The following is a 16,427-nucleotide window of genomic DNA, read 5'->3' as shown; positions in this document are numbered from 1 at the left end:
ATTTAATTATTTTACCTTTAAGTAAAGTGGTATTCAAATACCTTGCTCTTACAACAGAAATTAACAAGACTATACGGTAAAAGTAAAAATGTAAAAGTATGAATGACACAGAATTGAGGTTTGATCAGCAGATGGCAGCGCAGTTCACCAACACTGCATGCAAAGTGCTGCCATCAGATTTCATTATGCTATTCTGGCAGAAATGTCCAGCCAAGGCTCTGGGTGAGCATGGTGCAGGACCCCCCCGTGGCCCAGTTGTTGAAAGACAAGCTCAAGAGCCCTTTTGGGAGTCAAAATGTGTGCTAAACTGCCCTCTACAGTGGTGAGGATGCGTTATATGTGCCCTTTTTTTCTTTCTGCCCCTGCCCTCAAAAAAGTCTGTACACGCCACTGTGTACAAGTATCATTGTTTATTGTTCAGGATATGAGTGCCTGTTTTTGCAAACAGCAACTGAAAATAGCTGTTTCGCTGGCCTTCAAGTAAAAGAACAAAATTACAGTAAGTAAAAAGCACTTTAGCTTTAAAAAGCACTTTATTCATATATCTTCTTGATGCACTAACACTTCAGTAATATTTTACTGTTATACTTCAGGGTAATAGTTACGTCTCATTATGAGGGATGATGTGCAGTAGGGGGCAAAGGTTATATTTGAGTTATAATAATATATAATAATCTGGTGCAATAAACACTCCACCACTAGTAAATGGGGTGTGGGGAGATTTTCTTTTCTTTTTTCTTGTTTTAACAACCAAACAGCATCATTTTATCAACTCCAGTGCTAATGCTCCTTTTGAGTTTAAGCAAAGTAAAGCATAGTCTGTCAGCTGTCTTTGAACAGGTGTAGAGTTCCTGTGTACTCAGTGTATTTTGTATTCATGCAAAACCCGTATGCTTCCCACATCCTTGTGTTGTGTTAGCCTGTGTGTTACCATAATTTCTCCACATTTCTGACCAACTTAGTGGCTGTTTTAATTATTTTTTTGTCTTAGAGACTTAAGGGACCCCATCCCCTATTTTGATACGCAGTCCTGAGTTATATGATATTAAATAAATTGAATTTTGTAGATAGAGGTTGCTGAAAGCGGAGACTTCTTTAAGATCTTCTTGCATTTTTCATGGCTGGTACAACCAGTCAACGTTTCGCTGAGCGCTAAACAGAGGTCACATGCCCAAGCATTTACCACAAACTTGGAAAAAACTCACGATCTTATGAAAAAATCTTTACTTTCTGAAAATGTATGCACACATGTAGACAACTGACAGAGCAAACAACTTTTACTAGTTGTGCTTTGACAGTTAAAAGCATGTGCAGGTCTTGAGCAACTCTATGGAAGCTTAGAACGGTCCCGTTTTTATTTCTCTTTAATATGAGATCACGTAACTATTGTCAGAGGACAAAGTTTGCTTTGATAACTTAATGCATTACAAGGAAACAGAGGAGCTTCCATTTATGGTTATCAGCAGTGTTGTTCAAGTTCACACTTTACACAAACAAGGTCCGAGTTCAATTCATGTAGATTAAAACTGAACAGGTTCATATTCATAGTTCACCATTTGAAATTTTGAGCTAAAAAAACACGATTGTTCACTTTAATTTCTCTCTTTTTTTTATTATCTCCTCTGAATTCTCTTCCTTCTGAAGGTGCAAAGTTGTCTACTACATCCCTTAGATTCCACAGGGAGGCCTTAGTTCTTTTTTTCACACCTGTACACCTGTCTTCTGGTTTATGTTTAACTTTCCAGATAAGTCTTTTCCAGTTCACCTGTATCTTATCTTTCCCGTGCATTTCTTGCAGTTCAACCTTTATTTAACCAGGAAGAGCTCGTTGAGATTAAAAACTCTCCTTTTCAAGAGTGGCCAAGACAGCAGCCACACAATATGCAACAACCACATCTCTGTCATGTCACGTTTTGAGTTTTGTTTTTGTCTTGTCTGGTTTTCAGGTTTTCGGTTTATTTCTTGTCGTGTTTTTTCCCCTGTCACATTAGGTTCACTCAAGTCACCTGTTTTTGTTTCACAGCTGCACCCCATCACCAATCATCTCCCCACAGTATTTAGTTTCCAGGCTTCCCTCAGTGCAATGCAGAATACTCACCTCACTTCATGCATCAGGTTCACGTTTGGTCAGGTTTTGTCAGGTCAGGTTTTTGCCTTAATTTTCCACAGCCATAGCCATAGTCAAGTCTTGTTTTGTTTTGTTTTTTTCACATTTTAAGAAATATGGTATCTGGCTCAGCCGTGCCTTTTGTTAAATAAATCAAGTTTGTGTTTTGAACTCTGCATCTGGGTCCTCCCTCCACACCACGCTACCTGCCAATCTCAGGCTCACATAAATACTAAAATACAAACAGTGAATCATGAATGTTTTGTCCAATGCATAAAAAATGAACAATAAAAAATATAAGATAAAAATGAATCCATAAAATATATGCAACAATAAAAGTAAAAAAACAGCAATGAAAATCAGTAAGATTGAAAGTCAGTGAAAGACTTATAGGATCAGACAAAACAGAAACTGATAATTCTGTTTCCAAAACATGTAACTTCCTTCTAAAAACACCTAATGTGATTAGTTTATCAAGTTCCAGGTCTTTTTGCAGGGTATTCCAAGCAACAGGAGCAGCATATTTAAAGCTTTTTTTCCCATTTCGGTACGGATATTCGGTAAAGTTAAAAGAAATAGATCCCGAGACCGTATGTTATAGCTCCCTGTATCCTTTCGCCTTATATAGGTTTGAAGATACCGGGGCAGCACACCTAAACTGGAATTACACAAAGGTTCACTTTTTCATGTAAAGTAAATCTGTTTTTGGGGAAATTATACCCGAGATAAATGTACTGCCTGGAAATTCTGCACGCCTTAACATAAAGTGTTTAACAGGCCCTAAAAGTGATTGACTCCGATAGGCATTCACTTTTCTATGGTTTGAAGATGGCAGATATGCACTGAGATACTTATAAGGTCAGAATGCTCACGTGCCTGATAACTGTACATGCAGCGTGTCAGCCATAAAATAAATAGATACTCGATGTTTAAGTTGTAAAAGTCCTGAAAAGCAATTAACTGATCAGCTCCATATTTTACGATGTTTTCTCCAGCTTTAATGATTAAAGAGCATCTACTGTAATAATTAACATAAAGCCCCTATAAATAGGTTTCTTTCACAGTCATTCAACAGTTTGCTTTTACACCAGGTCGAGAAAAAAACAACAAAAAAACCCTTTGACTCAAGAATGGAGAGACTGTCAGTGATGATGCTTATGTGTCTGCTCGCTGGGCTGCACAGGTGCCAGGCTGGAGGTGAGGACAGTCAGACCCAGATCACAGAGATCTCAGATGAAGTCCCTGAAAAAAACTTCAGCGTAGAGATTACTGACGAGACCTTTAACGAAGAATTACAAACAGAAAGCACTCTGACCTCAAACACAGCACCGTGTCTACCGACATGTGAACCAAACATCTGCATGGTTCTAAAGGAGCTTGGGGCTCTGGAAGAGAGACAGAAAGCCACGGAGAGAGCCCTTGAAGAAACAAACAGAAAGCTGGAGGCCAGTGAGAAGCAGGTGGCTGCTCTCAACAGCACACTGACTGATTTCAGGAGCTTATATGAAGGTAACAAAGCCCACTCTCAGAATGTATTTTATAGAGCAGTGTTCCCTGTAACATTGCTGACTTAATATGTTTTAATATAAATTTGTTATTATTCTCTAATGATGTCAGTGCACTGACCCTTTAGACAATAATTTTTTTTATGATTTCATCACACGTATAATATATATTTTTTGCCATATGATGTATGTATGATGTATTTTCCAGGCTCACTCATACATAAAATGTGTATCTAAAAAAACAAAAAAAAAAAGATGGTATCCAACTGTTTTAGAGCAAAGCTCCATCGAGGTTTCTCACTCTGGTTACCAACATGTAACCAACCTAAAAAGAAAACCAGAATGTACTGATTTGCAATTCATCAATGCTTTATGCACAATAGAGCATTAAACGCATATCAAATGTTGAAAATAGGACCTCATCTTGAGCTTCTTGGCCGATGCAGGTCTCACACAAAGCTACTGGTAACATTAACCACCTTTATGGCCAAGCTAAACAATAACTGATAGTGCCACGACTGTAGCAACTAGCAGGGCTAAGGTCCAGAACTGACACATCCCCACCGACAGTGAGTGATACGGAAAAGCTGTCCTTTGTTGTCAGCTCCTGGTTTGCAGATTTTCAAATATTAGAGCCAGACAGAAAAAGCAGGAAAAGGACTCAAGAGCGAGATTCACTTAGGGACAAAAGAATTTATTCTTTGTGACCAACAGAAGTTGGAGTAAGAGGAACATGTTGATTCTGGAACCAGGTGAATTGTGTTCAAAAGTTGTTCGTAAAAAGGATAACTGTGGCCCAAATTTCACTCACAGCCTGAGAGACTGGAGAACTGACTTCAGTGTGAGCTGACGGACAAAATGTCACCACAGGAATGAAAACGAGCTGTTGAGGATTCTAGCAGAATTCAAGTGAATAGTTTGTGTTTATGGTCCCTCTTTGAGAAATGCTGTTGCTATGTACAGAAGATGTTCCATCTTTGTCCCAAAGGGTTCTCTCTTTGTGCTTTTAATCTACTGTATGAAATGAATGTGCTTGTTTTCATCCTTCAGGACAACATCGGGTTGCATTTTCTGCAACAAAACCAACATCTTCAACCATTGGCCCCGTAAATGTTCTTTACCCCCTGGTGTACACACAGGTTCTGTTCAACACTGGCAGACATTACAGCCCAGTAACAGGTCAATTTTTAGTTTCTCCCCTGTTCTATGTCATTTGAAATTCGAATTTTCAAAGCATATTTAACGAATTTGTTCACAATTGCTGTCACTGTTGTTACTCAATGCAGGTTACTTCACAGCACCTGTGCGAGGAGTATATTATTTCTCCTTTTCTTCCTTTGGCTGGAATTCAGCTCATACTACAGGAGGAGGTCTGTTCCACAACAGCAGACAGATTGTGTCCTGGTATGGTTACAGCAAAAGTCACCCGTCATCTGGTTCTAACAGCGCCATCTTGCTGCTTCAAGTGGGAGACATGGTCAATATTCGCCTTTGGTCACAGAGGATGATAAGTGATAATGGGAATAACTACTGCACATTCAATGGATTTTTACTCTTCCCAGTGTGAACATTATGGAAATTATGTGATTTCAAACAGATGTGTTTGATAGTAGTCAAAACAAAACAGAGTGATGCAGGATTTTGTACATACTTTATTTTCCATCTTCAGGAATTCAGCACAGTGTGATTAGACATGATATTTTATTTTGCATGTTTATGTTTTTATTTCAACTGAAAAAAGTATACCCCATCAAATAAAGGTGAGACGTATGTATATACTGTAAGTGTGTACGTGTACGTATGAGGCCCTTAACACAAATTACACACAAAAAGAGAAAAACATACCCCACCAAAGTGCGACCATCAATAAATGAAACATGTCAAAGCTGGTTTTAACCACACAGGCTTTCAACAGTTGTGTGTTTAGATGACATTATTGAGAACATTTTGTTTAAAAAACAGCTCTGCTTATAAAATATGTGGCTGCATTTAATTTGAAAAAAGAAAATTGTTTTAAATCAAATATAATGTCCAGTTCTTGCTATCTATCACAGTAAGATATGATCACCCAAAGTTTATGCACATGTAATCTCGAAACAAATTTCATTATGTTGATCAACAACATTAATGGTAATGAAATGAGTCTGTGCTGCTGAGAAAATACCAATGAAATCAGAAAAGAACAAAAAAAAAAACAAACAACCGTCGCAGTGACTGAAAGTAAAAGACAGAAAGGCGCATTCAGAGATGATCAATGCTGTATTACTTCTCTCGTTCCCACTCAGCGGAAAGTGATGAGGTATTCTGGGTAGGCCTGGTCGTCATGGAAGATCACAAACATGGATGGCTGCTGCTGGTTGTTTACCAAACTATCGAAGCAGTCAGTGGGGTCGGAGCCTCGAGGAGGCGGGGCTTTCATGGAGGAATTACCGACGGTGTAACGACCAGTCAGGACACGGGCAACATACAGCCGCTTCAGGCCCGATGCGTCTGCAGGGGAGTATCCACGAGCCGAGTAATCGGCACTGACCGCGAAGTAAACCCCCTTTCCGTATGCAGTAGCTTACATGAACAGAAACAAAGCTGTTTTAGACAGTCGGTCTACATTTCCTGTATCCTGACAGGTAAACCTTTGACAACGTCCACTCTTTTCATTATTGATTCATGACAGTTTATTGTCAGAGGGCCATACTGGCAGATGAAGTCTTACCATGAGCTCCTGCATAACTCCTGTCGAATCGGTCTCTTTCGATGCAGCTGCACGACTCTGCCGATGTGCCGTGATAGAGGAACTTCTCGCCCAGTTCTGCAGAACCGTTCTTAGCAAGTATACGCTGCTTGCACACGCTATAAGCATGCCACAAGTAGACGTTTTGCACACGCTCGATCTGAATTCAGAGGAAAAGGCCAGTTATTTTTCTTCTATACAGTGCGTTTTCGGCGGTCAACTTGTTCCTTTTTGTAAATGTACTGTACTTACTTTGTGAATGTTGTATTTAGCTTTTTGGAGGAAACCCTTGGCTACATCCTGGTATTCATCTGAGTTATTCTGTAACTCTACCCTCTTAAAGACTTCTTCATGCATCGGTTCCCAGCTTGTTGGCAAATCAAAGCCTAAATTAGAGGCCATCAAAATGATGGTTTTAATTTGTTACATGCCAAAAAGTGGTAGTGAGGCATTTCTAAAATTAAAAACAACAACAAAATGTTACCCACGTGCTTCAGTTTCCATTCTTTTCACTTTGTACTTGTTGCCTGTTTGCCCGTCTGCGGCTTCTTGTGCTGTCAGGTTTACTTTGAGTGTCTTACCATCCGGTTTCGACAAATCAACAAAAACCTGTTTCTTCAAGTGAGCTTCCTCCAGCCTGTAGTTGTCACGCAGACTCAGCTCCTGCCATTCTCCATTGTCATCCTGAATCTTCCACTGGATGTTAAGAGCCAGCATAGCCTCCTCTTTATCTTGGAGGTCTTCATGAAGCACTTTTTGGAATGCTTTGTTAATCAGCTCGATGACACTCAAAACATCCTCTTTTAGGCCTCTCAGCACATAGGCCTCCTGTCCCGACCCCGGACCATCTCTTGCCTCAGATCTAACTCTTTCTCCAGCTCTGCTGCCATTCAGTGGGTCAGAGCTTTGATGTCTCTGGTACTCCAGGCTTATTCCTGAGACGCTGACTTTGCCCAGCACTGCGTCCAACTCCATGTCATCAAGCCGAGAGAACTGACGCATATCCACAACTCTCTCTATCAGTTCTTTCTTCAAGATCCCTTCCAGATCTCTTTTGATGTTCGGGATGTTGTCCAAACCACAGCTAATGACATGGAGCACTGCTGGCTGCGGTTTTGAGGAGAGGTAGCTTTGACCTTGTGAAAGTGCAGAGGTTCTTGACCACCTTTCTTGGAAATTCTTGAGCTTTTGTTTAGCCATTTCTATTGTGAAAAAACAAAAATAAAAGTGCTTAATCAGCTGTATTATTCTGTATTATTTGCCAAAGAATGAATTATATTAGATTTACCCCCTACTTCTCTTCAATCTCATTGACATATGTGGTTCTGAGTGAAACTGGGTTTTCAGTTGGATTTAAAATTGCTAAAGATGTTTCTAGAAGCTACATTGCAATACAGTCCATGATCCCCATCTGCCTCATGTTTTCTAGTGCGATCAACGGATCCAAATTGAGTTTTACCCAATGAGATTCCCGAGCAACTACGTGGGGAAACAAACTGACATTTTCATCAGCCTCAGTTGCACGTTGATCTACTGATATTAATGTGAGAGCAGATAAAATGCAATATGATCGACATAAGAGCATGGAACAAGATTTCAGCTTATAGTAAAGCATTGTTATTACCCAGTAGGGAGGCTACAGACTCATTGTCTTGTTTTAAATTACATTAACTAAGTACCACAAAAGGTTCACTGAACTAACACAAGACTCTTTTTTCTTTAGGGGTGCGTGTCTACCTTTTAAAACAATTCGATGTGTATTTAGATACGATTCAAGGATGATATCAAGGATGAGCTCTTATTATTTCTCCCACATGGGATGTTCATTTTCAAAAAATCCAAATGATTCTTAGACTTTAGATTTGGATTTGCAAGTTTTATTAGTGTTACCTCGCAAGCAATAACCCCGGACGTACTGGCAGCTTTTAAAACTAGTTTTAAAAGGCTCATTCACTGTTAAAATGCTCTGCTAGCCTGGCCCATGGCTGGTGAATTGAGCCATTGATCAGTAAATGCCACGTTTTATTCAAACAGGATTCATATTTTTAATCTTTACCCCCGTAGTTTGTTAATTATTCGCTGAAATGTGGTGTTATATTATCCCTGAAGTTCTAAGAGACTTATGTCTATCCCTGATAAGTTTGTTCACAAAGAAAGGTAATTCATGTAAAGGAGTGCACAGAAAAAAAAACTTTCATCATAGATGTAAACAAACCTCTCAGATTGGGGCGACGCTGAGCCATTTGTCCAAATCGGCTCTCCAGCTCTGATCTGCAAAAACATCACAGCGCAGGTCATTAAGGACAAACAGTCGAGAGGAATGCAGCAGGCATGCTTTGTAGTCAAGTCTAACCTGAAAGCCTGGAAGACTGGTTGCTGTGTGAAGACGATGCGGATGAGCGAGAGAGAAACTGGCTTCAAGTCACTGATAGCGGAGGCCATGCCATCCAACATGGCTTTACAAGCTTTAACAGGGTCCATGCCACCCTGTCCTGTTGGGGTGAACAGACAGTTGTGAATCCATTGTAGACTACCAGCCTTGCTTCTATTCACTTATGGGACCTTTATTTTGTTCCCGTAACTCAGTTTTTATCTGTTATAACCCACATTGTTTTACTGTTAGTTGTCGTCATATACTTATTCAAACAAAGTTTAAGTACAACTTTTCCTCTACACTGAGGTGATTAAAACATAAGCAGATTTGGTTTTAACTGAATCCAATAGACACAGCCACTCATGGTAGGCACACATACATAAAGACGGTACAAACCAGTATTGATGGCTGGAAAGGCCACTGAGCCATAATGTTTGTTCTCACACAGCGACAGTATCTTTTTGCAGTTCTTTTGAATCCTCTGAGGGTCTGATTTAAAGTTGGCGTGGATGATTTCCTTACAGCCGAGCAACCCAGGTCCTGTGGTGCACATTAGGTCTGGTGGAGTGCCCACTGATAAGAAGGAAAGACACATGCGTGAAAGACCTCTTTAAAGGGTTCTTATTAACTTATTAATTTCTGAGTTTATTCCTGAGGCTTACGTTTTGTCAAATCTGCCAGGATAGTGGGCCCTGCTGCAGTCAGAATGGCTTTGGAGACACCTGCTGAGTACATAACTGGGGAGTAAAACTTACTGTAACTTAGTGTAAGAAGAAAAAAAAACCCCATCTAAAATCAACCAAACATTCAGATCATACCAGACTGGTGGTTTGAAAAATCTGTTGTGTTGACGATCAAGTCGGTGCCGGCATTTATGATGTCACCGCAGAACATCTGAAGCTGGACTCCACCCAGCATAGCTGTGGTCTCATTATTGGTGACGGATACATTACGGTAAAAGGAAGCTAAAAACAATAAAAAACAATCAAATAATAAAGAAAATATGACCATGCTTGCATAGTTTCACTTAAATCTGCAGTTATCCATATACTTTTGATGATAAGGTCTCAAAGTTAACTTTGGTGGTGGCTGTTTCTGAGCTTCTGATATGTTTTTCTGCCACCTTGTGGCTTACAGTGTTTCATTTAGCCTTAAGGATGTACAGTTAAGGCCAAAACATTCACATCCTGGCCCAGTTGTCATGCTTGAAATGAGCAAATGCACTATTCACACCAACCTTGAGCTGGATTAACATCATTTGTGAATCCTCTGAGATGCAATGCCTCCTGAGCAGACTGGAAGGCCTGCAAAAGAAAAGTAAAGAGCTTGATTCCAGTTCAGAGGCCTTACACTGCCATGGCTCCTCTTTATATAATCATTGGCATCCTCACTAAATTCTAATCCAAGACAGTTTTTTCTTTTCTTTCATAATAAGGCACCTTTAAAGGTTTGTCCTTTACCTTGCTGGACTCTTTGTCCGAAGGATGAACAACAATACGGACCAGGAAAGATGATCTGCTGGCTCGGCTCTGTTCAAATGCACCAACCTCTTCAAGAAGAACCCTGCATGCCTTGCTGTGAGGAAACTGAAGGACAGCACCGGTCCCTAGCACCGGAAGAGCAACTGAACTAAAACCTCTGAGCTCGCAGGAAGCCAGAAGTTTTCTGATTCCCTCCCTCATCACCTGGGGGGGGGGGTTCAAGGATTTTTTGTTATACTAAAAAAGACACTGTAAGGACAAACCTGGCTAAAACAAAAGGTTACAAAGACATATTTCACCTGGACTGCAGTTCCATGTTGGCTATTATCCCAGCAGACTTGGTTGATGAAGATGACTGCTTTACTGTTAAGTTTAGGTAAGCTCTCCACTGTGACTGTGTCACCAGGCAGTGTTGCTCCTGTTGCTGCCATAAAAAACTTTGTAGCCAACTGAGGTCCAACCACATTGGTCAAAATGTTTCCAATGCGCATAGAGAGAGGATCGTGGCCCATCATCGGGCAGACAAGGGCGTCCGTCTAGGAAAGTACAACAATCAGCCAATGAAGTACTTTATGATTCTTATTGTTATGCTGAGCCGAACAGTAGAATTGATCCCAGCGCTTGGTTCTTACCTGCTGAGTCTCGATGTTTCCCTGAACGATCTCAACACGGACACCACCTGCAGCAGCAGCTCCCCTTGATGCTTCTGGTGTTCTGTTTCTGGTGTTCATCCCTTGTAGAATCTTGTCACATGCCTCTTTCAAGGCCCCCACCACCTTTTCTCTATTATCTATTAGTACGATTCTTTTCAGACTGCGTCCACGCTGACTACCAAACTCTTTGACGGCAGTTGCAATAGCTTCAGAGCACACTGTCAGAGGAACGCCAAAAATCCCTGAGCTGATACATGGCATGGCGATGGAGGTAAACTCCATTGTTTCTGCTAAATCCAAAGCACACTGGACAGTTTTTTGAAGCAAGACCTTCTCTCTGCCACCTGCACTTCCACCTACAGGTCCAACAGCATGCAGCAGTTTCTTGCATTTTAGATTCCCTCCTGTGGTCACCACCACATCACCTGTAGCGATTTTTCCCATCTGTTTTCTAATTGCTTTGCACTCCTTCTGCACCTGAGGGCCAGCTGCTTTACTCAGCGCAGCAGCCACACCACCGCCGTGATCTAAATCCTCATTGGCGGCGTTCACCAGGGCGTCTGCATATTGTTTGGTTATGTCACCCTGACACACTAGCACCTGAAGGCCATCCAGAAGGCTATATTTAGCAACTCCCAAATTCTGTCTACTAATGAGTGGTTGCTCATCACAACAGATAAGGCACTTCTGAGATTGAGCAACTTGTAAGAGGCTCCCTTTTCCAGAGGGACTTTCAAAATATCTGATAGCAGCAGGCAAGTCAATAGTGACTCTGTCCTGCACGAGGGAGTCCAGAAATGGGCCTAGCCTATTCCTGACCTCAGTCACTTTGCTGGAGGAACCTTCGAGCATCACCATGGGGCTGGAGGAGGATGCCACAGGACTGAACTTAACGTCTGAAAAGTCAAACTTATGCATCTGCAGCAATTCTGGTAAGAGTTGAACCAACTCTGGGTAAGGAAGTTGAACTCTTCCTTCTATGCTTGCCTGGTCTAAGATAAACTGTGTAATTATTTCAGTCAGCTCTTCAACTTCTTTAGCGTGGCCCAGTAAACACACGGTGCTGTCCGCTCCGTACACAGCGATAGCCCTGCACTCCTTTTGGTTAATCTCTTTTGTCTTGGAATTAAGCTTTTCGCGAAGCTCTGGTGGCACAATAGAGGAGTTAGGAACATCATATTTGACATCTTTGAACTTTTCTTCAAGCTTTTTTACAGATTCGTCCAGTTTATCAGCACAGAGGGAGAAAAAGTGTAGCTCTGTGTCTCGCAATTCTATTTCCACCTTGTCACCAACTCCTAAAAAGTCACCCAGCAGCCTTGGACCTCCATGAACCTTCTTAAGGAATGTCAAAAAATGTGGGCTCTTGCCAGAAACATTCCTCTCGAACAACCAACTCTCCTTCTCAGTGATCAGCTCACCAGCCTTAAGAATCTCCTCTGTAGAACCTTCCAAAACCAGCTGACCTGCATCTCCCCGTGTGACCTTCACTTCTGGAAAATGTTGTCCTAAACTGAGCTCAATCTCCTTCCAGAGGAGTCTGAGTTTTGCTTCACCAAGTCGACGAACACTGGTTTGCCTCTGAATTAAAACTGATCTTCGATGTTTCACATACGAGCCATCTAAATCTGTCAATGTGGCGTGCACCTGAGAACGTTCCCCAACAACGACAGCCATCCCAATATCGCTGTACACCTTCATCCCATCTGCTGGCTGTTGAGAGCTGCAGGACTGCAGCAAAGCTTTGACTTTATGGGAGTCCACCTCGTAGTGGCACATGTATCCATCAAAGATTTTGTCCATCTCAGATTTCCAGTTGCTATCTACAGCATCAAGCTGAGCTAATCGTCTGACTAAAACTCTCCCCTCCCGTGGGCGAAGCTGAGCAGAGCAGCCCACAGTGGCAAGTTCTTTCTCCAGTTTTCTGCCAGCCTGTGGAGATTCCTTCAGGTAACGGAGGAGAAAAGGATCAAGCTGCACTTCACATCCTTCACCATGTGGTGGCAGGCTTGATGCGACAGAGGACTGCTGTTCCTGCTGCTGGAAAAACAGAGTACGTCATTTGTTAGTTTTGATTTTCAGTACACGACGGCTACATTGAGTAACTGACATTCGATGTAAAATAATGTTTTAGGACATACTGTACAAAACATGAGGGAACTAACTGAAGAAGAGAAAGAAAAAGATGAACAAGAAAATAATTTTACACTGATAAAGAAAGGAAGAGCAACTTTTTATCATATATCGTATTATTATAATTATAATAATACTACAATAATAACTAATTTATTACCCATTTATTACCCTCTTTATTAACTGTTGGGACTGTATACAAAATGACACAACAATGAAAACTAAATAATAAATAAAATATTTCTAAACTTAATTTAATGTGTTCTTAAAAAAATAATATATTTTTGTTTGTTTCAGGCCTGCAACACACTCCCAACTATTTGGGACGGTGGCAATTTAGGGATAGCAAGAACAAAAATTCACGATGGTTAAGAAATAATAACAGTAATGCTGATTTAATTTCAAACACCTGTGACCTTCGATCCCTTAGGGGATAATTGTGGGAAACCCTTGTCAAGCATGACAAATATAGAGATACATTCACAAACGGACAAAAAAAAGCACCAACACGGACTTCGTACGATTGTCCATCTTAAGATGCGATTAAAGGAAGAACAGGGCTCGTCATAATACGCTGGCAAAGGCCTGGGGTTGCTGAAAAGTTAGTTTGATTCATAAATGGTGATACTGAGCAACAGCATTCTGTGGGGTTTATATAATACATGAACACTTTAAAATATGTGAATCATTTTGCAAGCCACTGTAGAAGAGGGGTAAAAACGTTGCCGTATCTCGCTTTCTGGAGTTCTGAATCTGTGCTGTCTGCTTATAAAGAAAGCCTAAGTAATCGCCGCTTGATTTTGAAAATTGTTTTGCATTTTCCATGCAGCCCCAACTGTTGCTCAAAACAAATTGTAGCTAATGCCTGATCTGCATAATTGAGCATACAATTCCATCATGATATTTGTCTAAAAGTTTATTCTGTCAACCGAGTGGGCACATATGCTTTATAATGCATAAATATCTTTAAAGAATGTGCCTTATGTTCACTAACTGCAAGAATTTCATATTTATATATATTTTTTTTCTTTGCTATCCAGAATGATGACAGATTACCGGTTTTCCACACTTACCAGTGATAGGGTTGTTGAGTCCACATTTGGTCCAGCTGACTGACCTGGAGTCAGGGAAGTGTGAGAGGGGCTGTGGGGTTCTGGGCTGCCTCGCACAGCCAGAACCAGAACACCACCTGCAACCGTCAGCTCGTGTGTAGGTCTTTTCAGGACTCTTTGCTGAGCTGAGGAAGAAAAGGGCACATTACTTATTAGGACGTCTGTCTTTTTATAATAATCTTTCGCCCCTCTGCAGTCTCTCAGGGTGTTTCTGTGTGATAAGATGTGCAATATGAGAAACAGAGCCAGAATTTTTCCTTCATTATGTGCATGCTAGTTGAGCTTCTTGGCATGCTGCTGACTCACCCTCACTGAAAGATGATAAACGCAACCATATGATTATCTGGAATGAAAGGCATGCCTTGGTGTCTTCTTTTGTTTACCTTTGGTGACAGTTCTGAGGTAGGTTAGTTGTATTTTATCCCTCATTTAAAAGCTTGGGCTACTTTATAAGATAAAGATGTTTTCAAACCCGCCTTGGAGTGCTCAGAGAATGTGAGGCTTGGAAGCTACTCAGCAGTATACACTTATACATGTCACACTAATAAATGCAGAGAAATCAGACGCATGCGCATATCAGCATCAACTGACTGTCAGTTTCGCAGGTTTAGATGCAACAACTTTTCCGTCAAACCAAATCTTAGAACTGAAGTTCTGCTTCCGTCTCGTTCTTAATTGATGCAAATGATCACAGGATTCAGGCTTTTAAATCAGTTCACATTTAAAATACATCAAATCAAATACAAATCTTATCAAAACAGTTCTGTGGTGCAGCAATCAATGTTTAGTTTGGTTATTTCAGTTTGAGTGCGCACATCCGCGAGGTGCGCGCAAGCGATGCGTCACAGTGAAAGCGAAAGTGAGACTGTGTTGTTGAGACTCTAAAAATATACAAAGACAATTAATGTTTGACATTCACACGTTTCGTGGGGGTCTAATGGGGGGTCTTTAACATGTTTCTGTAATAATAATGTCAGTTGTCAGGCTTCCAGTCTCCTGTCAAGACACTTTCACTTTCGCCACCGAAAATAATTTTAAGCCAGTCCAACTTCTAGAAATGACAAAACAAATCAAGTCTTACCGTCTCGCTCTTTAAAAGCAATGCTGTAGACTTTCCCACCTATGTCCCGCACCGAGCTGCATTCTCCTCCGCCGGATTTGCGACGGATCTGGAAGTAACTTTCAATCCTCTTCTTTTGCTCTCCGTTCAATTGGACGCACTCGAAAAATACTGGATACTGGCATTGATTCTCCATAGTGTCACAAAAAAAAAGAACATATTTCACACTCGCACGTAGGCTGTGGCTCCGACACTGTCGAGACCAGCTGGCATCTGTTTAGTGATATATTTGCTGCGCCCTCTGCAGCTCAGAACTCAGCAGCGAGCCCCACATGACTTACAGGAAGAGACGCTCCTTCCTGATGTTTTGTAAGTCATGCATTTAGACGCACAGACTAATTAAACCTGTCAGAGGACAAAGGGCGACTTTGTTTTCTATCAGCAGTGCAAAGTAAAGGTACAGTTTACATAAACTGTATAAAAAGACAAATACGTTTTTTTCCCTCACTGTCTGACAAGAAACAGACAATCACTTTTACTGTTTTAGGTCCGTTAGGATTACCAAAATTATTTCTATTTACTGAATGCCAGAATAATTTGAGACCATTTTTGTTAGATTATTTCTTATTACTCTCTTCAAAGTCAGAAGTTTACATACACTAAGATTACTATGTCTTTAAACAATTTGGGAAAGCCCAGATGATGATGTCATGTCTTTGGAAGCTTCTGACAGGCTTATTGACAAGATTTGATTTAATAAAGGACACACCTGTGGATGTATTTTAAGGCCCACCTGAAACACACTGCTTCTTTGTGTAACATCATGGGAAAGTCAAAAGAAATCAGCCAAGGTATCAGGAAGAGAATTGTGGGCTTGCATGAGTCTGGTTCATCCTTGGGTGAAATTTCCAGATTCCTGAAGGTGCCACGTTCCTCTGTTCAAACAATTATAAGCAAGTATAAACACCATGGGAATGTCCAGCCATCATACCGCTCAGGAAGGAGACGGATTCTGTGTCCCAGAGATGAATGTGCTTTGGTCCGAAATGTGCATATCAACCCAAGAACAAAAGCAAAAGACCTTGGGAAGATGCTGGCTGAAGCTGGTAAGAGTGTGTCATTATCCACAGTGAAATGTGTACTGTACCGACATGGGCTGAAAAACCACTCTGCCAGGTAGAAGCCATTACTCCAAAAGAGACATAAAAAAGCCAGATTACAGTTTGCAAATGCACACAGGAACAAAGACATTCATTTTTGGAGACATGTCTTGT

The 16,427-nt window shown here is 41.0% G+C and overlaps 2 protein-coding genes across 3 annotated transcripts; one reads left to right on the top strand and one right to left on the bottom strand.

The window, feature by feature from the left end:
* Window positions 1-3,237: 3,237 nt before the first annotated feature.
* LOC140281703 (uncharacterized) lies at window positions 3,238-5,201 on the top strand. Its single transcript, XM_072376196.1, has 2 exons — window positions 3,238-3,616; window positions 4,899-5,201. Exons 1-2 carry the CDS (start codon window positions 3,238-3,240, stop codon window positions 5,177-5,179), a joined length of 660 nt encoding a protein of 219 aa, XP_072232297.1. The 3' UTR covers window positions 5,180-5,201.
* Window positions 5,202-5,248: 47 nt separating this feature from the next.
* On the bottom strand, window positions 5,249-15,368 carry LOC140282190 (protein mono-ADP-ribosyltransferase PARP14-like). Of its 2 annotated transcripts, none has more exons than XM_072376764.1 (15): window positions 15,175-15,368; window positions 14,055-14,218; window positions 10,828-12,888; window positions 10,495-10,731; window positions 10,175-10,399; window positions 9,952-10,018; window positions 9,533-9,679; window positions 9,377-9,436; window positions 9,111-9,287; window positions 8,694-8,832; window positions 8,556-8,611; window positions 6,829-7,542; window positions 6,593-6,726; window positions 6,323-6,500; window positions 5,249-6,174 (listed from the first exon to the last, which is right to left on the bottom strand). In XM_072376764.1, exons 1-15 carry the CDS (start codon window positions 15,347-15,349, stop codon window positions 5,894-5,896), a joined length of 4,815 nt encoding a protein of 1,604 aa, XP_072232865.1. In that variant the 5' UTR covers window positions 15,350-15,368; the 3' UTR covers window positions 5,249-5,893. The 2 variants fall into 2 exon arrangements, with proteins under 2 accessions (XP_072232865.1, XP_072232866.1); XM_072376765.1 differs by having other exon boundaries at window positions 10,828-12,885.
* Window positions 15,369-16,427: the final 1,059 nt, after the last annotated feature.

The sequence above is a fragment of the Leuresthes tenuis genome, unplaced genomic scaffold (genome assembly GCF_036924035.1).
Source record: "Leuresthes tenuis unplaced genomic scaffold, fLeuTen1.0.hap1 SCAF_22, whole genome shotgun sequence".
In the NCBI taxonomy this organism is placed as follows: domain Eukaryota; kingdom Metazoa; phylum Chordata; class Actinopteri; order Atheriniformes; family Atherinopsidae; genus Leuresthes; species Leuresthes tenuis.
The sequence above is the reverse complement of the archived record's forward strand: the minus strand, read 5'-3'. Positions and strand labels throughout refer to the sequence as shown.

Excerpts from the sequence above, each read along its gene's own strand:
- LOC140281703 (XM_072376196.1), top strand. The coding sequence starts at position 3,238 with ATGGAGAGACTGTCAGTGATGATGCTTATGTGTCTGCTCGCTGGGCTG. Across the intron at positions 3,617-4,898 it reads TTTCAGGAGCTTATATGAAG|GTTACTTCACAGCACCTGTG; the intron begins GTAACAAAGCCC and ends TACTCAATGCAG.
- LOC140282190 (XM_072376764.1), bottom strand. The coding sequence starts at position 15,349 with ATGGAGAATCAATGCCAGTATCCAGTATTTTTCGAGTGCGTCCAATTG. Across the intron at positions 14,219-15,174 it reads TGCTTTTAAAGAGCGAGACG|CTCAGCAAAGAGTCCTGAAA; the intron begins GTAAGACTTGAT and ends TTTCTTCCTCAG. Across the intron at positions 8,612-8,693 it reads CCAGTCTTCCAGGCTTTCAG|ATCAGAGCTGGAGAGCCGAT; the intron begins GTTAGACTTGAC and ends ATGTTTTTGCAG.